Genomic DNA, 26,119 nt, shown 5'->3' on the forward strand with positions numbered 1-26,119 from the left:
TTTTCTTATCTTTGTTCATCTTATATCATTTTCTATCTTTTTTCATCTCTGTGTCATTTTGAATGATACTAAGTATAGAAAGTTTTTTCTTGTTTATCTGACATAATGTGTCACTTTTCTTTGATTGGTTTTAAGATTTTTGTTTCAGCAATTTGATTATGACATGGCTTATAGTAGTTTTCTTTGTGTTTATTTTGCTTGGGATTCATTAAACTCTTGGATTTGTAGGTTTATAAATTTCCACAAATTTGTAAATATTTTGGCTGTTTTTTCAAAAATTTCACCTGCTCCCCCTTCTTCCATAATTATGTATTATTTATATATTATGTGTATACTAGACTGCTTTGTATTGTTCCACAGGTGACTGAGGTCTTCAATACTATTGTGGTATTCTTTTTCTCCTCTAATTTGAGTAGTTTCTAATACTATGTCATCTTTATTGCTCTTTTTTTCCTGCAGTGTCTAATCTGCTGGTAGGCTCCTCCAACAAATTTTTCATTTTAAATACTGTATTTTTCAGCTCTACCAGCTCTATTTGGCTCTTTTTTTTTGTAGTTTATATCTCTTCCCTCATTATGTTCATGTTGTCCTTTAAGTTCTTCAACATATTTAGAATAGCTATTTTCAAGTCTTTTTCTATTACTTCTATCATCTCTGTTTGGGTATGGGTCACAGTTTCTTGCTACATCATGTGTCTTAATTTTTTTATTATATGTTGGAAATTATGAATATAATGCTGTTGAATGTCTGAATTTTGGTGTCTTCTTTAAAAACTATTGAATAGTGTTCTTTCAGACAGTTAATTTACTTATACATAAGCTTGATCCTTTTGAGGTTTGTTTTTAAGATGTCAAAGCAGGTCTAGGGTAAATCCACTCTTAAAGTGAGGCCATTTTCCACTAAATGTCCCAGATGTTCAAGAAGGTCTACCGACTCTGATTGGTCAGGACTTGATTATCTTCCAATCTTGTGTGAGTTCTGGTAGTTGTTCAGCTCACTCCTTCCTGATAGTTGTTCTTCCTTCACAAACTGTTCTTTGCCCCACCTGATGGAGTATCGTTGAATACATGCACAGTGTAGTATTCAGCCAAGGATTTAAAAGAACCCTGATTCAGATTTTTGTTGCTATTTTCTACATATCCTTCTCTTCTCGGGTACTTTGTTCAGCAAGTTCTAGCTGCCCCACTGTCACTGAACTCCTATCACTATTTTCTGAGTTTAGTAAAATATCCGTGCTTATTTTGGGTTCCTCCTACCTGTACTTGGTTTGGTAAACATCTCCAAGAAAAAAGCTGAGATGATTGTAGAGCTCACCTGACTTGCTTCCTTCTCAGAGAGATCACAGTCTCACACTGCCTATTATCTATTGGCTTACAAGAATTGTTTACTGTATTTGCTCTTTTCCCGTTATTTACAGTGGGAGGACTAGACCAGTGCCAATTATTGCTGTCATAGTTGAAAGTAGAAGTCCTCTTTCTCAAATCACAAATGTCTTCTAGTTCCAATATTACCTTTGAAAATTCCTGATTCACTGTATGGAATTAACTTCTCTCTGAAAGGTTTTAGAATCTTTTCTTTATCTCTCATGTTCCAGAATGATACGATGACAAGCTTTGGTACAAGTACTTTTTTTTTCCATTTGTGTTGGGTACTTGCTGAAACACTGTAATCTGGGGAATCAAGTCCTTTAGTTAGTTGCAGAAAATTCTCTTATATTTTTTGATGTTTCCCACCCTTGTTTGTGTAATTCTTTTATTTTTTTAAATTAAATTAAATTTTTAAAATTAATTAATTAATTAATTATTTTTGAGATAGAGTTTTGCTCTTGTCGCCCAGGCTAGAGTGCAATGGCACGATCTCAGCTGACTGCAACCTCTGCCTCCTGGGTTCAGGTGATTCTCCTGCCTCAGCCTCCCAAGTAGCTGGGATTACAGGTGCCTGCCACCATGCCCAGCTAATTTTTGTATATTTTTGGTAGAGACAGGGTTTCACCATGTTGATCAAACTGGTCTTGAACTCCTGACCTCAGGTGATCCGCTTGCCTCAGCCTCCCAAAGTGCACGATTACAGGCGTGAGCCACCGCACCTGGCCTGTTTGTGTAATTCTTAATCATTATTGGCCCTCTGAGGTGGACCTTGTAATTTCCTTAACTTTTTCTTCCCTACTTCCCATTTGTCTTTCTGGGAGCATCTTTTTGTTCTTTCTAGAAGCTTTTCTCAGCTGTATCATCTTACATTTCCCTCATTAAAAAAAAAAGTTGGATACCTAATTTCCAAGAGTTTTTTCTGTTCTTTGTCCCTTTTTTTCCCTTTCCATATTTTCAGGGGTAATACTTTTTTATCTTTCTAAAATTTCTAGTAGTTTTTTTCTTTTTTGGTTTATGCATTCATTATATATTTCCACTGCATACTTTTTCTGTTTATTTCTTTTTCTCCCTTTCAAGTTGCAGAGTTTCCTCCAAGTACTGATGATTCTTGACTGTGTCTGTTCAGTCAGTGTTCTTAAACATGGACTGGGAGGGCTGAGTGCCAGGCTTGTCTCTTCTGGGAGCCTTCATTGTTGGATGATGAGATAGTAGAATGGCTTTTGTACTTATATACTCACATCCAGACATCTTTCCGCCCATTCAATGTCCCCTGAGAAAATTCTTCCAGTCTCCCATATTGGATGGGGAAGGAGATAAAGACCTCCAAACCAATCAATATGCAGACTTTCATTTTATCTCTTTTCAGCCTTGCATCTTACTGTTTCCTCAATTGTGACTGACATTCCAGTCTAGAACCTCACTGCTTCAATTAGAAGAAACTTTCAAAATCATTTAATCTAATTCTTATATTGCAGATAAAGAGAATAAGGTTCAAAAAATGCACTTCCTTGAGGTAAGACTGTTAATGACTGGAGAATGTGAGATTTGAATCTAGGCTTCTGACTCTTCCTCTAATACTCTGGTCAGCTAAAATACTGCCTCCAAAAATGTCACAGATGGATTCAAGATTATTCTTTGCAGCTGTCTGAAATCCTGGCAAACTATCAGTAATTGGGTCATGACAGTTAAAAGTTCCAGTTGGACTGAAATAACTGAAGTCCCACATATGATACCATCAGAAAAGGGATAGAACTAAGGTTGAAAATCCAGACTAATTTTGAAAGTGGGCTGATTAGTTTCCTTTAGTTTCAAGGTCATACAATGGAATTCTTACCACTGGTTTTTTCAACATCAAAATGTGATGGGCAAAAAAATCTGACAGCCTTATCTTCATAAATTTAATGTATTAAACTATCAAAGTGTCTCTCAACTAGGAAAATGCTAACTTGGGTTAGAACGATAACATATTTTAACACAGTTGTCTCCTAAGCAACTTCATGGAAAACTCATTCTGTGGTATAACATTTATTACTTGAGAAAAGAAATTCCATAATCAGGAAAGTTTGGGAAATGTTGGGTAAAAGAAATCTAAACTACATTCTTTAATACAAGGCTTCTCAAAACTGCTAATAGGCATTAAAACATCAATACGAAACGTATGGAACATGTAGCATTTGCCCAGTGTATTTTAGTACAGAATCTTTTATTTCTGCAACTCACAGGATTAGTTTTCAAGGAAGATATCTGGAAACAATCTGACCCAATACTGTATTTCTGGAAGTCCTGTTATGGGGTGTTTTGGGTGAGACGACAAAATTGTTCTCCTTAACATCAATTGCTCACCTTAACATTAATTACAAAAGGATAGAGGTCATAATTTAAAATACACATGATGAATGATGTTCACATGCCTAAATATAACTGTTTTATTATTTATAGTGGCATTAATAAAAAGATATTTCACTCTTAAGCAAAGGATCTGTGTCATACTGGTGAGAGACAAAATGCTAATCCACATTATCACTAAACGTTTAAAATGAGGTGTTGTCCCCAGAACATACTATTTAGCCTGGAAGTGGGTCTGGCAGTGGCGGACTGAAGTGAAGCTGGCAGGATCTCCGATTTGATGGTTACACTGGTGACCGCACCATCCATCCTGTCTGTCTCACATAAGCCTGGCAACTGTGCTGCCTTCTCCAGCGTGGGCAGTAACTGATCAAACTGGTCAAGGTCAGCTGTAAACTAAGAATGGAAACCAAAGTTAGAGGAAATATATTTTACACTTTCACCTGAAACAATGTAGAAAAAAATGCTGCTTCTTTAAACTCTATGAATTCAGTGTGACTTTGAGAGAATGAAGAAAGAAGAAATAATTAGAATGATTGGGGCTACTTGGAAATTACACGAGCTAACTATTCCATGGGGAAAATATTTGGATGCTTCTGATATAGTATTCATATACTGCAGGATATAAATAATACACATATATTTGGCTACTATATCTTGGTACAAAAATCTATGTATAAAAAAAGATTGGACTGGAAAAAAGTGTCAGTAGTACTGTGTTATGATGATAGCATTATGGGTGACTTTTTCCTGTCATATTTTTCAAAATTTCATAAAATGACTTACTTTAAACTTCTATTGATTCAACTATTTTATAATTTAAAAAAGTTTGGAAAACTTTTTCATAAATTATGTATCAGCTTTAAAGATATCACAATGGTTACTTCCCACTTAAGGACTTAATAAGAAACATATCTTTTAGAATAGATAGGGAGGCCGGGTGCCATGGCTCACACCTGTAATCCCAGCACTTTGGGAGGCTGAGGCGGGTGGATCACCTGAGGTCAGAAGTTCGAGACCAGCCTGGCCAACATGGCAACCCCGTCTCTACTAAAAATACAAAAATTAGCCAGGCATCGTGGCACGTGCCTATAACTCCAGCTACTAGTGGGGCTGAGGCAGGAGGATCACTTGAACCTGGGAGGCGGAGGTTGCAGTGAGCCGAGATCGTGCCACTGCACTCCAGCCTGGGCTACAGAGCGAGACTCCCATCTCAAAAATAAATAAATAAATAGATAAAATAAAATAAAATAAAAAAGAATAAATAGGGAGTTCCTACATCTGTCTTAGGTTATGTAGAGAAGAAAACTGGCCTTTATTTCACAATATTGCTATACTATGATTACTTTTTGGGTTTCATTATCTAGTTCAACTGAAATTTTTGTTTCTAGAGTATATAAATAGAATTACATATATGTATTTAATTATATTTCTGAGGTTTGGGCACTGTTACATTTAGCAGCAGTTCATTCATTTTTATTGCTGAATAGTGTCCCACTGTATGAATATGTCACAACATAATTATCCATTCTATTGTGATGGATTTTTGGGTTGCTTCCAGTTTTTGGCTGATACGAATAAAGCTGTTAAAAACATTTGTGAACATGTCTTTTGTTACACATGTGCAAAAAGCATTAACCATAAAGGAAAAGATTGACAAATTGAACTATATTAAAGTGAAGAACTTCACCTCATCAAAAAGTGCCAGTAAGAGAAAGAAAAGGTAAGCCTTAGCACTGAAAAGATGTCTGCAAATATATGTCCAATAAAGGACTCATACATAAAGAACTCTTAAAAGTCAATAAGCAAAATAAAAACACATTAAAAAATGGTCACGAGACTAGACTAGGCAATTTACAAAAGAAGATATCCAAATGACCAATGAATATTTATCAGGGAAATGCAAATTAGAACACACACCTCAGAATAACTAAAAATCTAAAATATTGATAATATCATGTATTAACAAGGACTTGGAGCAACTAGAAAAAATACTGATACACTAGGAAAACTGGCATTATCTACTGAAAAAGGACATATGCATATCTTATTATCCTGTAGTTCTACTCCTAGGAAGCAGCTAAACAGAAATACATACACATGTGCACAAAACAGATGCACCAGAACTGAACACAATGGCATTATCTTATAAATCTTTTCCTTTTAAATATACTTATTATTTAATGCTGTTTTCTGCTTAAAAATTAGTTTCATTGTACCAAGAAACACGAGACAGCCTTATCCTCAAAGAACACACATGCACAGAACCAGTCAAAATAGTGTTACTACAAATAGTAAACAGAGATGATATGAAGCACCACAAAAGGACAGAAGCAGGAAATGTCTAACTAGGGATACTTGGGGAAGGCTTTATGCAGATGTTATTTGAATTGGTTTGTGAAGGATGAGTAGAAGTTCAGTGGGCACAGAAAGAAGAGCAAGGCAGAATATGTTTAGAAGAGACATGGCTTATTCTAGGAATGACAAGGACTTCCATCTGCCTAGAATGCAGTATTTCTGAGGGAAGAGAGTGATTCTTGTGAAATGAGAGCAGAAAACTAAGCTGATTCAAGAAACCGAAGGACCTATGCATACTAAGTGTGACTCATGCTTTAGAATGGAGTCTTGTGGATAAACTGCTTTGTACATACATTGTCTGCTGATTAATGAATGTCTATATTCTGTCTCTAAATAAGGTGAAAGCTCCTAGGAAGGGCCATTTTTTTTTAAACTATATTCCTTCAGAGTCCATAAGCAATTATACAATAAATGAAGATACCTGTTTACTTTTACACCACTTTCACCCCATCCTAAACATAAAGGTTTCTAATCCATAACAACTTATGGAAAGGTTTGTCTTTATTTACGTCTGTTTCAGGTCATGTTACATAAGGGCAATATTCTGTTACCCAGAATATTCAAGTCCCTATCCTCTGATGGTTGAGGGTGGTCAGAATCAGATGAGAAGGAAAAAACAGCCTTAGGAAATGCTTCAAAGGAAATAAAAAACAAGCCAGACTAAGTAACCTTGTCCATCTCCTTACATTTCTCTCCCACTTCATTTACATCAGGGGTTCCCAGACTTGGGTTTGGTTCCTAGGTTTTATTTCTAGAGAGTTAGATTCAATAGGTAGGGCTGGGAGGGAGGGGCAGGGAAGGTATTTAAAAAAATGTCTAAAGATGTGAACTCTGGTTTTACAGAGAAAGAAAAATTTCCTTTTTTATAATTCTGCATTAAAACTGTAGCCTTCTGAAGTTCTAAAGAAAACTTCTGAGGGCATCCTGTGATCAGTTATTGATACTAACCTCTTAATATATGCCCAATGGATAGGATAAAACATAGTATGAATTCATATCTGGTCTACAGATGGAATAGAATAAATGAAAAAAAAAATTACTAGGAATGACCATTCTGTGAAGCAAGCAGTTACCCACCTGGCTCTGGGCCTCCAGTTTTATTTCCTCAGGAGTGGGTTTGGTCATTGGGGTTGGGTTTGTATTACATGGATCCATCTGTTCTTTCTTTTCCACTTTCACCTTTACATCATCCAGGCTCAGGTTTGGAGTTGATCTTAAATCTTTCTCATCTTTATCTAAAAGATAGCGTAGGAGCTGATGGTCTTTTGATTCTTTTTTCTTTGAAGCATCCAGTTCTAGTTTTATACTGGAGTTTCCTTGTACCTGTCCAGTCACTGACACAGAAGTAGATGCACTGTCCTTTTTATCAGGCTCGACAGACAAAGTGGTGATATCTGAGGGGCTACCCTCCTGTAAGAGCCGGTGTAGAATTTTATGCCGCTCCGTCAATGAGCTATGAGAAGAGGGACAAGAACCTCCTGAAGAGTTAGCAGAGGCAGAGTTGGAAGTGCCTGTGCAAGACAGGACATCTTTGCAGCTTGTGTCTATATCAGCATGCCGTAACTGCTGTTCGGCAGTTGTTGTCAAAAGCTGCACTAGTTTGTGACTGGTTTGAGAGTATTTACTGTCTCCATCTGAAAGTCTGTCATTGTTATGCAGAAGCCCTGAATCCAGAGGTTTGCCATCACTAGAGCTGTTGTCAGATTGAATCATTTCATTTAAAATTGAGGCAATCTCTTTGTTATCTTTGGACTCAGCTTTTGCTGGTTGTATATTTAATCTGCTAGGTGAATTCTGTGAGCTCATCTGCCTGAGGACTGGAGAACTGGCAGAGAAGCCAACGGAGTTATTGGGTCCTTCATTCATACCCTGTAAGGATGTTACTGGGATGTTTGAATAAGATCGGTTATTATTATTACAGGCACTACTTGTCATGCCAACGGGAGAGCTTAATGTCGAAATATTAGGAGGAAAGGAATTGTTTGGCATCCTGGGCCTTGTTGCCAATCCAGAAGTAACCTGTCTCCTTGGAGACATGAACTGTGCTAGGGATATTCCTGTACCTTCCATAGGAGAATTATTGAGGTTTAAAGAGGGATTACTGCTCTGTGAACTGGCCTGTCCTTGGTTTAAGGCAACATTGGCTACAATCTGACTTCCAGGTGAGCATCCGAAACTTCCTTGGCTGTTGCTAGAATTACTATGACTGCTGCTATGAAGGTCTGAGCTCTGCTGGCGGTTTATTCTGGTGGATACCATGTTGCTGTTGGATGGTGGCAATGTGGATGAACGAGCCACACCATGAGCTGGAGAGATACTAGGATTGACCGAGGGATTTACTCGGGGAATTGACATTCCAGAATTAGTGTCATCTTGAGGAGAAAGCCCACTGTGCTCCCTAGGGGGAAAAAGACATTATTATTCAAACATCTTCATTTGTTTCTATTAAAATATTTTTATGATACATATTCTAAAACAAGACCATTGATCTCATTAATATTGCAAGCTATCAAGTAAAGAGCTTCTGTACCATCTTAAATTAAGAAAAAAGTTTCTTAAATTAAGAAAAAACTACTGTAAAATATTAGCACCACTTAATAAGAAATAATGCTTATCGACTCTTACATTTGATAATGGTCTCAGTTATATGTAAAATAAATTTTTCTTGGTTTTGGAAAAAATCCAATATATGTTCTTTTAAACAATTTCTAAGCCTAATATACACAATTCACATTATAATAATTTTTTGGTTGAAAAATAAACTTCTCACACCTCTGTTTATAAAGCACTTATTTATGACTCCTGTTACAGCTTTTAAGTATTTCAACTCCAAAGAGGAAGACTGGGTAAGGAAAATACTGTGTCACTGATGTAAAAATTAAAAAGAGTGATATGCAGACATAGCAGATGTTTTGAAAGAGAAATCACAATATGAAAAAAAAGAACTGTGCTAATTCCACTCACAAGCATAATTTAAACTAAAAGTAGAAAAAAACCAGAATACTGAATTCAGGTTTTCAGTGAGTCCTTTACTCAAATTCATAATTATGACAACAGATTTGTGACTGGCATTACCATGTTCCAATAAGCAAATACATTAGATGAGAAAAAGATGAAGTGAGGGGAAATGTCTTTGTTTTTAATGCTACATTTTCACCACTGTAAATGTAGGATTTCTAATAATTCATAGGATAATAGTTTCATGAATTTACCATATATCAGTGTAAAACATACTTAGGGGAACAAATTAGAGACAATGGCACTCAAAAATCAAGTTGATAGTTTAATGATTTGTAATTTCTGTGAGAAATTGTCAACTTGAACTCAGGAGCCACCAAGTATGCCCTAATGAAAATAGAGCACTTTCAAAAATAAAAATAAAAATAACAATGTTAACAAACTCTGAAATCTCTTATAAGATTCACATATGGAATGCTGTAAATTTTTAGCCATCTTTTTGGTTTTACCCTCTAAAAAGCAGATTTTCAGCCTCAGCTTTCCTACCTCCCTTTATGAACAACAAAGCTATTACATGATAAAACTATAGAACCCAATATGGATATATTGATTATATATACTCATCACACTAGTTTTACGCCTAATTTAGAATTTCTGCTTTCTAGCCATCAAGAGTATAAAAAATTTATCTAATAAGAGATATGTGAACTGGCTTATTTCATATGAAGCTCTCCGAATAAGTAGTACCTGTCGATGATATGAATTCCCATGATGAAAGGTTGCATGTCTGGACTTTGAGGGTAGCAAAGTTTACACTTGGTGTGGGCGCTAAGCATTGTCCCATCATTCAATATGAATCTATAGGAGGGGCTGGAGGCAGTGCCACGAGTCATCACTGTTTCAAACAAAAGAGAAACCTAGTTAAAATTCTGATACTTATACGCTGGCTTTAAGTCACCAGGTTTTATTTCTACTTAGAACCTCATTTTAAATGCCCTCCCAACTGTTGCCTGCTTAGACTCAGAATAAAGAATAGTTCAGACAAAGCAGATATCTGAGGGGGAAGATGATTCCAGTTGAAATATACCACTTGATGACAGGTTTTAATTGAGTCATAGTTGAATGGGTGCCTCCTCAGAGAAGTTATAATTATGAGGAAACCCCAAATCTGGGAAACATCAACTTTAGTCTTTTTATTTTTTTTTCTTTTGAGACAGAGTCTCGCTCTGTTGCCCAGGCTAGAGTGCAGTGGCACGATCTCGGCTCACTGCAACCTCCGCCTCTGGGGTTCAAGCAATTCTCCTGCCTCAGCCTTCCAAGTAGCTGGGACTACAGGCACCCACCACCATGGCTAATTTTTGTATTTTTAGTAGAGGCAGGGTTTCAGCATGTTGGTCAGGCTGGTCTTGAACTCCTGACCTCAAATGATCCATCCACCTTGGCATCCCAAAGTGCTGTGATTACAGGTGTAAGCCACCGCGCCTGGCCCAACCTTAATCTTTCTCTATACTGGGGGCAGCTCTTCAAATTTATTGTCTCCATTAAAAATACCAGGAAATATTTTTCTCCCCTCTCACTCTCAGTATTATCTTTAACAAGTTTGTTTTCTCTTTTGCTGGTTTTTTTTTTAATAACAGCTCTACTAAGATATGACTGACACACCATAAAATTTACTAAGTTTTGATCAGTTTACAGAGTTCCTTAACTAATATTCAAATTTAACTTTTCACTCAAGAATGTGAATCACTAAGGTCCCATTTGACAAGTTATTTATAAATATGTGTAAAATCTGTGTACTATTTTTAATGTTTGAATGTTTAAAGTTTAGTAAGCAAATTAAGATATAGCCAATGGTTATTAGTATAAGGAACAAAAACTAAGTTAAGGCAGTCAAGTCACTTTATAAGTAGCATAATTTACTCGTCTTAAAGCTTTACTAACAGCAGAAAAAATTCTAATCATGTAAGTATTTATTAAATACATAAAGGCTACGCCAGACTATTATGTAATAAAATATCACTGATGTTTTAATAATACCATATAATTCTATTTTAAGAAAGATTGAGTACTACCACAAATGACTATTATAATTTAGCCTGTGATAAAATGTTAGTCCAATTTTTCAAAGACATTTCGAAGGTGCTTTGATTACATTTTAAAGGCCATGAGAAAGAGGCTTAAAATTACCAATTAATAAATAATTTTTGAAGTTACATGTTACTTAAACAAGACATGTTCTATTTTATTGTCCTGTGTATACAGTACCAACTGAAAAAGGTATAGTTTAATGTAAATCTATACCATAATATATCTGCTTAAGTACCAAAACCAGAATATAAATTTAATTGAAAGGATAAGACTTATATTTGACCAACCACATTCTTTACACACCTGGCAATTTCAGCTAAATCACTGGCATACTTACTAAATATAATGTATCTAAACTAGGAAAAATTCCTGAATTTAGGGAAGCCTATTAATTTAATACAAGACAATTACCACACTTTATGTTTTGAAATTAGATTATTTGTTTTGGATGAGAATGTATGGACTAAGATTTGGCATTTAATAATTCATTCAGCCATTCTTGGAAGTGAGAAAGAGGAAATATTTAATATGGTAAAACTTCAATTAATTAGAACTCAGTAAGACTCTCCAGTTAACTAAAAGTCTGGTGCTTAATTGTTCAGATGAAGAGGTCAAAGGAAGGCAGCATAAATCAATGAAAAGAGTAACAGCCTAGGAGTCAGATTCAGGCTTGACCTCTCACTGTCATTTACAAGTTTAAGACTTAATGCAAATTAACATTCACCCATCTCAGTCAACTCATTACTAAAACTGAGCCAATAACATTGTAAGATAATATCTAGCACGGAGCCTAGCATGGAGTACATATCAGGTATTGAATGAGTATTTCCTCAATAAACATCAGAGGGAAAAAAACCCAACAAATACGCAGCTTCCAAAGTATTTATGTTCTGAGTCACACACATAGTCAATCCCTAGACACCATTTATGGCAACAGCTTCAACTCTGAATAACAATCACTAATACTTTGAATTAAGAGATGAGTAAGGTAGCCACAGCTCCTTACAGAGTTGGTTCAATAAACATTTGCCGTACACATCAAATTTTCCCTTTAAGTGGGTTTCAAGGTTTAGTTTTGGAATCCCATTTTGTTTATAGGTCCTGGCCTAGTTTTCTGACCTAATTTTGTCATCTTTATAGCTAGTATTCTGATCTCTGATTCCTGTGTCCATTTCTAAACTCCTTAGAACACTTAGTGAGGAAAGATAATATTGAAGGACTATTATTGACACCTCAGAATCCTTCAAAAGAACCTTTAACATGACAGCCGCTTTTATTTATTTATTTTTTATTTATTTTTATCCCTAGAATACGCCTCAACAGAGCTACAAAGCAAAAGAAACATTAAATTTTCCCTGGTTACAGCAGCTGTAGAAGCAAAGCTTTTTGGGTTTTTGATCCCTCCCAATTTGGTGCTGAGATAACCTCAAACAAGCATGCCTTACTGATATTAACAAAATAGGCAGGTAAAAAAATGTGTGGCAGGGTACTATGGGTCAATGCCGGTAGAGGTTTATTTTTCTTTGTGGTAGTCACCTAAATATATGCAGAAAAAGATAAAGAATTAAAAAATTGTTATTAGGTACAGAAAAAATAATTACCCCTAGATGTTCTAAAATTCTCAATCACCAATGAGTACACTCTATTTATTATATCAAAATCACTAAGAGGACAGTAAACTCACATTTTAAATATTTTTAACAAAGTTTGACATAAAAAGATTTTCAGTTGTTACATGGACCGTGGACTTAATCACATTACACAAGTCTCAAAGAACCTTCTAATTAATCATTGATATGGGTACTTTATGTTTTATAGCAATGCTTCCAAACTTAATACCATAAACCCTTTCCAGCTTTGACTCATGATATATTTTTTTTCTTTTTTTGAGACAGGGTCTCCCTCTGTCACCCAGGCTGGAGTGCAGTGGCGTGATCTCGCCTCACTGCAACCTCCGCCTCCTGGGTTCAAGGGATTCTCCTGCCTCAGACTCCCGAGTAGCTGGGATTACAGGCTCACGCCACCACGCCTGGCTAATTTTTGTATTTTTAATAGGACGGGGTTTTGCCATGTTGGCGAGGCTGATCTCAAATTCCTGTGTTCAAGCGATCCTCACACCTCAGCCTCTCAAAATACTGGGATTACTGGCGTGAGCCACCATGGCTAGCCTTAACTATATTTTTTAAAAGATGAAAATGGCTTTATTTTAATATAAAGTTAATAGAGAGATGAACAAAGAACAAGTAAAGTCATTTGTAATTCCATCATGCAGAGATAAACAGTTAAAATTTTGTTAATTTTCTAGAATTGGATAAATAGATATGTAAAAGTGAGATCATATTATATATGCTGTGCTCTCTTGGTCTACTCTTTTTTTTTTTTTTGAGACAGTGTCTCACTCTGTCACCCAGGCTTGAGTGCAGTAGCATGATCAAGGCTAACTGAAGTCTTCACTTCCTGGGCTCAAGCAATTCTCTCATCTCAGCCTCCCGACTAGCTGGGACCATACCTGTGTGCCACGCCTAGCTAATTTTTGTATTTTTATTTTTTGTAGAGATGAGGTTTCGCCATGTTGCCCAGGCTGGTCTTGAACTTCTGGACTCAAGCAATCCTCCTGTCTCAGCCTCCCAAGGGCTGGGATTACAGGCATGAGCTACTGTGCCCAGCCACCTACTTTTTAATATAACAATATGTCATGGATATTTCAAAGACAAGAAAAGATGATCCATTACATCATTTTATATATATATATAAACAGAACTTTCATACAACTAGTTTCTAGGTTGTATAGCCTGACATTTCCCATGACTACTATCTAACTGCTGATAGATGTGCTCCAGGAAAAAGTATTCTGTGAAAAAAAAGTCTCAATAACAAAATTTAAAAGGTATTTTTATTGTAGAACTTCTCAGAAACTTAAATACCTTAAATATATCTTATAAATCACCTAAAGTGGGATTACCCATAAAACATCATTTCCTAGTTACAGTTATTAAGTTTGTGGAACCTAGGTTCATAGTTTACAAACTTCTCTGTAAGTAAACATCTTAGACTATAGACTCTGATTCAGTAGTCCGGGGTGGGGTCCAGAAATCTAGTTTAACAACTGCCCCAGATAAATCTATCTTATCAGGGACCTTGGGAAGCACCATGACCTAGATATTTCTTTAAAGTAATAGTTTTGAATTGAACAGAACCTGGGAACTTTTTCCAAACTATACACACTTGCATGGATCTTCTCCTAGTTTAAAAAGTTCCTCAAGTGATCCTGATACCCATTTCCCTCCAATCTCAATGTAAAACCGTGGCTTTAATCTAATTCATGCTAGGTGAAATGTGTTTTCAAACTTGATTCTGGAAAATAAAATAGTAAACTCCTTTTGACAGCAGTTCATGAGCTGACTGTCAAAAGCAGCTAAAAAACTAAACTAAAACTAGAAATTTTAACGCATGTTAGGATTTTAGACTAGTTGCTGCCATCAAAGAGTAAGTTAATGGACAGGAAAAAAGAAAACAGATGGAGGACAAACTTTTCCTGCCTAAATATCATTCACTGTAAAGTTCTACACAAAATCAGGAAGATAGTACATAATTTGCTTCACTCTTTTTATACTGTCCCTAAGTGAAAAGGCAGCAAGAAAACTGCAAATGCAAATAACACCTCTCTCCAATCTTGATGGACCAATGATTGTCAAACTTAAGCATTATTACTATTATTATTATTATTATTATTATTATTATTTGAGATGAAGTTTCGCTCGTTGCCCAGGCTGGAGTGCAATGGTGCGACCTTGGCTCACCGCAACCTCCACCTCCCGGGTTCAAGTGATTCTCCTGCCTCAGCCTTCCGAGTAGCTGGGATTACAGGACTGCGCCACCATGCACGCTAATTTTGTATTTTTAGTAGAGATGGGGTTTCTCCAAGTTGATTAGGCTGGTCTTGAACTCCCGACTTCAGGGGATCCACCTGCCTCGGCCTCCCAAAGTGTTGGGATTACAGGCATGAGCCACTGCACCCGGCCAACTTAAGCATTAGCTTTAAGGTTTGTTAAGATATCTGGGCAGGCCTTCATTTGATATTTTAATTCAGCAGGTCACTATCTTTAACAGGTGATTCTCATAAAAGTGTTTCATTGACCACATTTCTCACATCTGGCTAGATACTGCTGAATAGAAAATATCAAAAAAGGCTGTGCTCAATCCACAAAACCTGTTTGTCAGGTTGTTTAGAATCTCCAAAACACTGGATTCAGTCACGTGAACTTTGGATAACTTGATTCTAAGAAAAATACAGTTATTTCTATTGAGGATTTTTTTTCCTAAAAAAAGTAGAATGAGGGAGCATTAAAAAATGACTAATGGGAAAGAGGTATTGGATTATACTTACATTTCTTTACATTTTACTCTAAATTATTTCAGTTTATATATTAATGACAAACTAGTTACTTATTATACTTTAATCAATTCATTGTATGGGGAATTCTGTTGAAGGTTTAGAAACCTTCAACTGTGGCCTAGTCACATCTATGGGGAGCCTAGCCATTTGGATAATAAGACAAGCCAGATCTGCTTTGCCTTAGTGAAAACGTACGTAAATTATAGGCAAATAAATTAAGTCTTTTAAGTAAAGCCTTGGAAGGCCCAACTTAAGGCAAAAATCAAAAGTACCATAAACTCGAGAACTTCAGGCAATGAGTCGAAACAGTGCTCTGAGTCCCAAACCTATGCAAAAGTCAAGCATCACCCTTGCCAGAGGAAATCACAAAGTTCACATCCAGTGGACGGCATTAGTTACTTATTGTAATGGTTTCCAAACCTGGCTGCCCTTCAGGATTGCCTGGGAAACTTTTAAAAAATTCAGATTCTTAGCTCTACCCAGTGAAATACAATCTTAGGAGGTGGTATAAGTCTAGTAAGGAGCCCATTAGAGAACCACTAGTCTGTACGAAGCTGTTCCAGAAATACCTGGATTGTGATATTTATATAGATGTTTCCTGGAAGAAGAAAAAAATCAAACTACTTCCTCCATATATCACTAGGAAGCAGTTGACCTAAAATGTAATGAATGGAAAATCATCCGTAAACTTAGGAAATCTAATGTTATGGGGAAAATGTTAAAATTAAGAATGACGAAATAATGAAGCATAGTTTTAAATTGTTTTTCAGGAAAAGCCATACAATGAGATTCTTACAAAAGAAACTATCTAGAGATTAGAGAATAAATTTCATTGGAAAAAGAATGTTAGGCTACCATAATTAAATGACAATATTTTTAAAGTATATCAAAGCCATTTAATTCTGAACTTCTGTAAACTTTCTGGCCTTAATTCTCAAATAACTTTTCCTATCGTTCCTGTAGTACTGTTAAGTTTCTTAAGGGCAGGGAATATACATATCTTATACTTCCATGATACTTACTAAGACCCAGAAGCTATGCAATAATTAATAATTTCATAGGATATATTTTTTTGACTTGAAATTTCAACCTGAGTCAGGAGATACAGGTTCTGCAACAGTCATGAAGTAAACAGGCATGATACTGATCTCTGTATTATCTAGAAGGCCTTTGACATGCTTGTTCTGCTGAGAATGATCTTCAAGAGCCAAACAAAATATTACTTCTTTTCTGAAGTCATCCTTGATTCTTCAAGTCAGAATTAATTTTTTTCTTCTTTGGTTATGGTTCTATCATACCCCACATCAAACTGATCTTTAGGGTTGTCATATATTTTCCTACTGTATTATAAGCTCTTTAAGGGCAAAACCTTCTTTTTTAGTCATCACTGTATCCCTGGCACCTTATATAGTGTTCTATGTATGTTGGGAACTTGATACATGCCTGCTGAATGAATGAATGAATGAATGAGTGACCACCACACAACATCCTATTCTTCAGAACGTGTATCCCAAATTTCAGGATCCACTCATGAATTACTTTGCTTACCCATTTCTTCCTTTCCTAAAACTGATTATTGCAAAAACTATAATTTGGAGAAAATACTTATCAAGCCATAAGTTCTATACAAACTATTCAAATATCAGTAAAGATAAAGGTTAATGAAAATAATTGAGAGAGAAAATTTTACCTTCTTGGAACAGCTGTCTGGCATAAGATGGTTCTCTGCCCTGAGGTTGGAAAAAAGCATAAATGCACTTCCTCACTAAATCTTCCCAACCAGTTCTGCCAGCAGCTCTCAGGGAACTAGTATCAATAGAGATGATTTTACCTGTACAAAGAATGAAAGTTTATATTTATAACAGCCTCTTTATATAAATCATCTGTATTTCAAAACTAACAACTGCATCTAAGAAATATTCTTTCCAAATACTCAATAAACAAAAGCATCAAAAAGCACTATTAATTTTTATTACATATAGTTATGAAGTATGTTATTGACATAAGAAATTGTTTTGGTCTTGGAATGTGTTATGTCCTAGTATGTCATATTCTAAAATTCAATTCTGGTCTAGGATTAAAGTCATACCATAATGACCTGACACTACTGAGACTAATGCAGTTCAAACTCTTCTGGCTTGGTCTTTGGATTCTGCTCTCTGTATACTGATGACTGATTGGAAAGGAGAGGCAAAGATGAAGTATATTTTTTGGTTTAAATTAATTTCTAACTACTAAGTGAAGAGAATATGAGAAAAGAAGCAAGCCTTTTCCTTTCTAACCTTTGTTGGGCTGTAGGCAATACTGTATTTAAGACTAAACAAAGACTGAAGACAACAAAAGTTAAATCAGAAAAACAGTAAGTGAGAACATTAAGATTTGCTAGGCAGTATGCACACGGAACATACGCTTTATAAAATTTAGTGGTGATTCGCCATTGTTATCATATTTAAACAAATTTCCAAATGGCTATGAGAGAATTCAGGTAAGTTATTCCTCAGTTAACAGAGGGCCAATTAATCCAGTTTGTGAATATTAAGACCTGTTTTATTACGTTTTACAGAATCTTACAGTCACACAAAATAATACAAGATATATATAGAATATATATATAAATTAAGAATTAATGAGATAAAAACCTGCAAACCCACCACTCAACTTCAGAACTTGACGTTACCAATATTGCTCCATCACATGTGCACTCCTCCCTTGTCACCACCCCCATCTTTAAATTCTCCTGTGAATGGGCATCTAGACTGTTATCGGTTTTTTGCCATTACAATCAGCACTGCTATGAACATCTTTCACGTGTTGCATGGTACATGCATGTGAGAACTTCTCTAGTGTATATATGTAGGAACAGAATTGTTAGATTGTAGGTTATGTGAATGTTCGACTTTATAATATTAATTTTAAACTGTCTTCCTGAAACTTGTACCACTCTATGCTTCCACCAGCAATGTGTAAGAGTTAGTGCTAATCTAATATCCTTTCATCACTTGTGTTGTCAGGCTTCTTTATGTTTTCAAATTAGTAGGTGAAAAATGCTATCTCATTGTGGTCTAAATTTTTATTTCCCAATTATTAGAGTTCACCACTAATGTTTCCTCTTCTATGAATGCCTGATTAAATATTTTCCCCATCTTCCCCTTCTTCATACAATCAACTCAAATCTATCATCCAGTTTGTGCCTCCTCATTGAACTAATCCCCTCTTTATATATCTCATTTTGTTTGTTTAGAAATAAAATATTCATTAGACCTTTTTAACTTAGGGTCTTGAATCTGATGTACCCAGTCCTACTTGATCAGGTTATCACCTAAGTCTTGGCATAAATGTAAATAGTAGAAAGAAAATAAACTGAAACTCAAGGGAATTTTGTCATTTAAGAACAGTTTGGGGAAAGCCTGGTGAACACTGTAACTGAAACTATAAAAGATTTTAGATTTTTAAGAATTTTAATTCTTAAATTAAAATTCTTAAGATTTTTAAGAATTTTAATTGTTCAACCCTTGTTTCTTATGTCGGAGATAAAAAGTTGGTTATAGCAGGGATTCCACTGCTACATAATCTTCCTATACAATAATGCTCCTCACAGGCAGTGACTAAGGGAGGCATATGCATGTGTGTGTTCATGTCAGGGTTGGCCCCACCAGAGAGCATGAGAGTTTAGAGTTTGGGGACTGGCAGGAGAGAAAGTGATTAAGTTATCAGCAATGGTACCAGATGGGTAATGTAATGACTATCTTAGTGAAGAATCATGAACAGCTTGATTTAGAATACTCTGCCTACTACAGGAAAGTTTAACCAACCAACTAAACAACAATAAAAAGCCCCACTGTTCAACATTTCCTAGTAAAATACTTTTTTCTTTTTTTAAGAGATATGGATCATCCCATGAAGAGTTAAAAAGTACTACAAAAACTTAAGAAATTAAATGTTTAACATTTATTATACTTATTCTTTTTAGCTAAGTCAATTCTATGATTTATATGTTAGTTTTACATTTTAAGCATATTTTATATTTCCTTGGTATCTTTGTACAATAACTGTGTACAGTATAGTGATGCCCTTTTAATAGTGCTTTAGTGAAAAGCAATGTAATACAAGAAAGGGCTCCACATTAGGGCCTAAAGGTGTCCATTCTCGGCAAAGGGCTGTATGGTTTTGATCAAATCACCATCCCCTCATTTGTAAATCTAGGTTGGATTCTGTGATATTGGAGGTTCCCTCTCTCTCTCTATATATATAGTTATTTTATGGCCCAGAGGCTAATTTTTTATTTTACATGATTATGGCTATTTTTATATATTTATACATATTACCAGGTATATCTAAAATTTTAACACCTGGGTTCTTAGAAACAAAACTACCAGGGATAACACTGTTCTTATGGGAAAATACAGTCCTCAAAGCAATCCAATTTAGAATTCAATTTATACAAATGCAATATGAGGAAAAGCTGAAACATATTGTTCCTAAATTAGCCTCATAACTTTTAGGCCTCCCTCATCTCTGACATTTTTTCTGTGACCTGACAATAACCTTTTTCAACATGTTTTCATTCTGCTATCTCACAAAGCCCTTATTTGGTTTCTTTTTATGTTAACTGGTTACTGACAGAAAAGACCAATTTTCCTTTTCAATGGACTCTATTTTTCCTTCATGCAAAATACTTTCAATTTTCAATAATTAAAAAAAATTTTTTTTAATTTAAATAAATTTTTGTTTTTGGACAAACCTACATATCCATAGCAAGTTTATTAAATTTTTCCAGTGTTGTTCATGGTAGAGACTGTAAAGGAACATAATACATGGTAGACTCAAAAACAGAATGAAGAAAGGTATGATAATTGATAATTACTATCCTTAGATGCCATCTCTCCATGCTCAGAGACATTCTCTTTACCATTTTCTATTATCTGTGCTAATCTATCCATACTAGTTCTTTAGTAAGAGCAGTTGGAAGTTTATCTCCAAAAACACAAGCACAAAGTATACAACATTAGAATATTAGATTATTGGCACTAAAAAATTAATACATAATGAAATAGGATCTTATAAAAAGGTGGTAAAAGTCAAAATGTACACTAAAACTAAACTTTCACAAAGCATAAAATTCAGAAGAAATTATTTTTAAAATCTTAGTCTGCTAGAAAATATACCTCTAATATTTATCTCTATTTTAAAATTAGAGAGGTAAGTGATATATATGTAACTCTGGTTGTTGTAAAAGCATGAACATACAACATGTTAGTGTAAAGATAAAATCAAATATAAGAAAAATAATTCATCAACTATAAACAACAGTAACAACTTGTTCTTGCTGAAAATAAAATCTGAAGTAGGCCTTTAAGAAGAATGCCTTATTTATAGGTAGTCTGTTACTCAGTTTGAGGCTCTCCTGCCCTCCTTCTAGTACTTCTAACTTACCTCTCTGTCTTGCTTATCTTTAGACTTCTGCAGCTCTGGTTCCTCAATTAGGAGTACTCGTTCTGCATCAAGACCCTTTCTTGCTGCCCCCCTTCCAAGACCCGTACTTTAAATAGTGGGCACCACTTCATCCTTTGGGGCTCAGTATCAGCTCCTCAGACAGGCCTTTGCTGACCAACTAATTTCATATATCCTCCCTTATACCATCTCATAACTTTTCCATCATCAAAAATAACACAATTTGTCACTGAATCATTTTTGTTCAACCATATACATCTTGAGGAATCACCTAATGACAGGCACTTCTAGGGACTCAATCGGTATGTGCTAAATAAATTTAAAGAAAAAGAATTAAAAAAAAAATAGCCAGATACGTTTAAGCATAATAGTAAAACTACCATATTCATATCTATTTAAATAAATGTATGTATATCTACATATTTACATATCTATATCTTCTCAATTTCTTTAAACATTTTATTCCATGATTTGAAAAATAATTTATAATCAAACAAATATAGGTATATAAAGTTATAAAAAGTGTTCCTCCAGCACCCTGACCATGATAATGATCATAGTATCTAAATTGTATAATCTCAAGAGCACCATTTAAAATGTTTTCTGTATAAAACTAGGGAGCAAAGCCTAAATCTCATAGAACAGAAAGACATTCTGGATATAATTAGTTTTAAGGGCAGAGTCACATTATTAATACCTATGGAACATTCTGAACTTTACAATTAGTACCTGTAGTATCTTGCTTGGTCATAAAGGATTCTACACCCGTAATAGCTGGAGGCCGAGGTAATCGCCGTGCAATACAAATCAGACATGACTGGAAATCTGCCCAAAACAAGACGGGGAAATTGAAGGATAGAGAGTAGAAAATGGTTTATATCTATCACTCACCATTAATGGTTTTCATAAAAACAATACATGTTGGCCAGACGTGGTGGCTCACGCCTGTAATCCCAGCACTTTGGGAGGCCGAGGTGGGTGGATCACAAGATCGAGACCATCCTGGCTAACACGGTGAAAACCCGTCTCTACTAAAAAACACAAAAAAATTAGCCGGGCATGGTGGCGGGCGCCTGCAGTCCCGGCTACTCGAGAGGCTGAGGCAGGAGAATGGCGTGAACCCGGGAGGTGGAGCTTGCAGTGAGCCGAGATCACGCCACTGCACTCCAGCCTGGGCCACAGAGCGAGACTCCGTCTCAAAAAAACAAAAACAAAAACATGTTACAGCACCTGACATAATATTGCATAATATTGAAATCATTCTTATCTAATAGTGTATTAGAAATAAAATTGCTGGCAACCAAAAACTGACAGCTCCAGGTAGAGAGTTAGTTGGCATAAACCATTCCTTCCTATTGAATGCTCTTATATATACATACCAGAGGAGAGAGATGCATCTCATGTACTGGATGATAACAACTACAAGTAGTAGTTTTGGTTAGATATAAGTGGCACAGTGTTTTTTAAAATACAGTTTTGTAGTCAATTTCTTATATTCACCAGTACTTAATGGCTACAAAGATTATTCTTATAACCACAGTGTAGATAGTTATATGAGAAAAACAACCTTTAACTCCGAAGCACTATTTTGCTCTTGACAGATGACTTCATGTTTTTAGGATATACAATTTTTTCAAAGTCCCATTCCCAAATTTTGTTTTGAGGATGTTAAACACAATATCACACAGCTAAAAATGAACTTTAATCAAATAAGACTTGGCATGTGTATTTTGTAAAAAGTCTCCAGTTGATTGTTACCTCCGTTTCCTGGTGAGACCTGCTACATACATGGCTTTTTTGCATCTGACTGACTTCTTGTCTACTACCTTCCCTTGTCCTTACTCCAGTTCCCAATTTGTGATTTTCTAAACTTAGCCCAGTCTAAGTTTACATGGAAAACTCATCCACTGTCACATATTTAACTAATTCCATGTTGACACCATGTTCATATTAGAGCTTCAGCATGTTTCCATCTGTTCTTAAGTTTTCTCCTTATAAATTACCTTGTATAGCCTGAAAAATGCCAACTCTATTCTCCAATGTTCCCTACACTCTAAACTTGAAACTTTCTAAAAATCAGAGCTGTTCAACAGTCTGCTGCATCTGGTACATTTCCAACTGGCAGCAGTTAGTTACATCTCTTATTTCTAGACAGCAAGTTGGTTTGAATTATTTGACATTTTAGTGGGAATGCCAGCTTAAAACTGAGAATCTGGGGGGCATATTAAAGGAATGATTCTAGATGTTAGTAATTATTGTTTTTTAAGTATTAAGAATATATAGCAAATGGAATAGCCACTATGATACATATTATAGTAACCAAAAATACTATCTGAAAATGGCAGTTTATAATTAATTTCCTCTCTTTTCCTTAAAGTCACAGAAGAAATAAACACTTTAAAAAGACCGTTTGTCTTTACCTTCTCCATCCTCTTGAATTGATTTTGGCTGTGACACAGTGAAACACTGCATTACTTCATAACGCTGGCAAGCTTCTTGGTTCTCGGTCCCTGGCTCATCTGGAGGGTGAATTAGCATCCTGCAGTTAAAGGTATGGCTATTTCGTCGTGTTGCCTCTTGAGGCCAAGGAACTCCATTTACTGAGGAAGAAAAATTGATTATGTGCTTGCGAATATGGTGAAAAAGCACAAACTCTGAAGATACAAAAGATGTACTTTAAGCCATCTGCTTAATTAGATACTCAGATTAAAAGACAGACTGACCTCTTCAGATCTAACATTATCCTGAGGCAATAGAATACTTATCTCCCTAGCAAATCTAAATGTCTACCAATTAGAAAACTGTAACATTTCCAAGAAAATACATATGATCTTCCCCTCAAATACTATAATCAAAGGCAAAAATTAAAAATTAAAACTTACTAGCCATTTTGCTCAGAATTTTACAGCAGTTAATGAGTTTTTCAGTTGGTTTCCAGTTATACTTTGACAATGAAAAAATGATTCAAAACCACAGGTACATTGGTAAGTGGGGTTTTAACTTGGCAATCACGGATTCTTAAGGTTGGCTTTTGTGTGGATGTGCACCTTTCTGGGGAAGAAGATTTCAATTTTCTCAGAGTCTGTGACTCAAAAAAAGTATTAAGAATATAGCGCAATCTCAATTTCTCATAACCATTTTTTCCTTTTGCTTTATTTTACTTAACTAGCACAGTTCATATGCTACAATACCTTGGATATAGTGGATAATCAATATTATTATGTGAAAAAAGACTGCTAAAAAATAAATGTTACCTGATCCAGTATAGGAAAAATGAATTCAGTTGTTGAAAAGGTATCTATTTCAAGTAAAAACCACGTGTGGTAGCTCATAATTTCCCAGTCACAGTGTCATGTTTAAATCACGTGGTCATGAGATGATCAGAGGGTTTTTAACACTGCCTTTTTTTTTTTTTTTTTTTTTTTTTTTGAGACGGAGTCTCACTTTGTCACCCAGGCTGGAGTGCAATGGTGTGATCTCGGCTCACCACAACCTGCGCCTCCTGGATTAAAGTGATTCTCCTGCCTCAGTCTCCTGAGTAGCTGGGATTATAGGCGTGCGCCACCACGCTGGGCTAATTTTTTATTTTTAGTACAGACAGGGTTTCACCGTGTTGGCCAGGCTGGTCTCGTACTCCTGACCTCATGATCCACCCATCTCGGCCTCCCAAAATGCTGGGATTACAGGTGTGAGCCACCACGCCTGCCCAAGGCTGCTTTTTTACTGTTCCCAAACGTTTTCCTACCTTAAACTCTCCAATGACCCTCCTTCCTTTTTTCCATCTCATCCTTTATTAAGTGTTAGAGGAAATCATGGAAACAAACCTATACTGGAGTAAGAAGTCCTGGGTTCTGCTATTAGCAAGTTCTAAGGTTTGGGTTAATCTTTGATGCTCATTGTCTCATTTTTTAAAATAAAAGAATCTACTACCTTATCTCTAAAGTCATTTATACTTTAAAATTTCAAAATAAAATACATAAGATACCTTGATACTTGATTCAAATATCAGTAGTGATTTTAATAGAAAGAATCATTTCAAGTCCCCAGTTACAACAAACATATATGACTATTTTCTAAAGGAAATGAAGTTTCTATTCTGTTGGGGGAACAATGTGGAAAATGAAGAGCTATGAATAACATTTTTATATGCATGTCTGGTTTAGTTATATAGGATTTCTGTCCAAGGTCCTCCCCTCCACTTTTGGAGCATATATAGGCTAAAGAGTGGAAGGAAAGGGAGGAAAAAAAGAAAAATGAATGTAAAAATTAGCATATCCATTCATTTTTAGAGCTCTCTTCTCATGTACTGAATAAATGGATTAAGTTGTCTAATTATTAGGAAAACTCTCCAACTAAAGTAAATAGACCCTATGATAAAAAAAATGGATTTGTGCCGGGCGTGGCGGCTCACGCCTGTAATCCCAGCACTTTGGGAGGCTGAGGCAGGCAGATCATGAGGTCAGAGATCGAGACCATCCTGGCTAACACAGTGAAACCCTGTCTCTACTAAAATTACAGAAAATTAGCCAGGTGTGGTGGCGGGCACCTGCCAAGTAGTTGTCCCAGCTACTTGGGAGCCTGGGAGGCGGAGCTTGCAGTGAGCCAAGATTGCACCACTGCACTCCAGCCTGGGTGACAGAGTGAGACTCCATCTCAAAAAAAAAAAAGGATTTGTTAACACTACTCAAAGAAATCAGAGATGACACAAACACATGGAAAAACATCCCATGCTCATGAATAGGAGGAATAAATATCATTAAAATGGCCATACTGCCCAAAGCAATTTACAGATTCAATGCTATTCCTATCAAACTACCAATGACATTTTTCACAGAACTGGAAAAAACTATTTCAAAATTCATATGGAACCAAAAAAGAGCCCAAATAGCCAAGGCGATCCTAAGCAAAAAGAACAAAGCTGGGGGCATCATGTTATCTAACTTCAAACTATATTACAGGGGTACAGTAACAAAAACAGTATGGTACCAAAATAGAATACCGAGCCTAGAAATAGGGTGGCACACCTACAGCCATCTGATCTTTGACAAAGCTGACAAAAACAAGCAATGGGGAAAGGACTCCCTAGTCAATAAATGGTGCTGTGATAACTGGATAGCCATATGCAGAAGATTAAAACTGGACCTCTTTCTTGCAC

At 35.7% G+C, this 26,119-nt stretch overlaps 1 protein-coding gene across 10 annotated transcripts in view; it reads right to left on the reverse strand.

Annotated features, from left to right (window-relative positions):
* NCOA1 (nuclear receptor coactivator 1) overlaps nt 1–26,119 on the reverse strand; it is a 278,981-nt gene that overhangs the window by 55,608 nt on the left and 197,254 nt on the right. For all 10 annotated transcript variants that reach the window (XM_063789222.1, XM_016948148.4, XM_063789219.1 and 7 more), the window contains 6 exons: nt 23,385–23,564; nt 21,694–21,789; nt 17,204–17,344; nt 9,777–9,924; nt 7,149–8,469; nt 3,929–4,109 (listed from right to left, as the gene is read on the reverse strand). In XM_063789222.1, the coding sequence (XP_063645292.1) occupies nt 3,929–4,109; nt 7,149–8,469; nt 9,777–9,924; nt 17,204–17,344; nt 21,694–21,789; nt 23,385–23,564 (2,067 nt within the window). The remainder of the gene's footprint in view (nt 1–3,928; nt 4,110–7,148; nt 8,470–9,776; nt 9,925–17,203; nt 17,345–21,693; nt 21,790–23,384; nt 23,565–26,119) is intronic.

The sequence above is a fragment of the Pan troglodytes genome, chromosome 12 (genome assembly GCF_028858775.2).
Source record: "Pan troglodytes isolate AG18354 chromosome 12, NHGRI_mPanTro3-v2.0_pri, whole genome shotgun sequence".
In the NCBI taxonomy this organism is placed as follows: Eukaryota; Metazoa; Chordata; class Mammalia; order Primates; family Hominidae; genus Pan; species Pan troglodytes.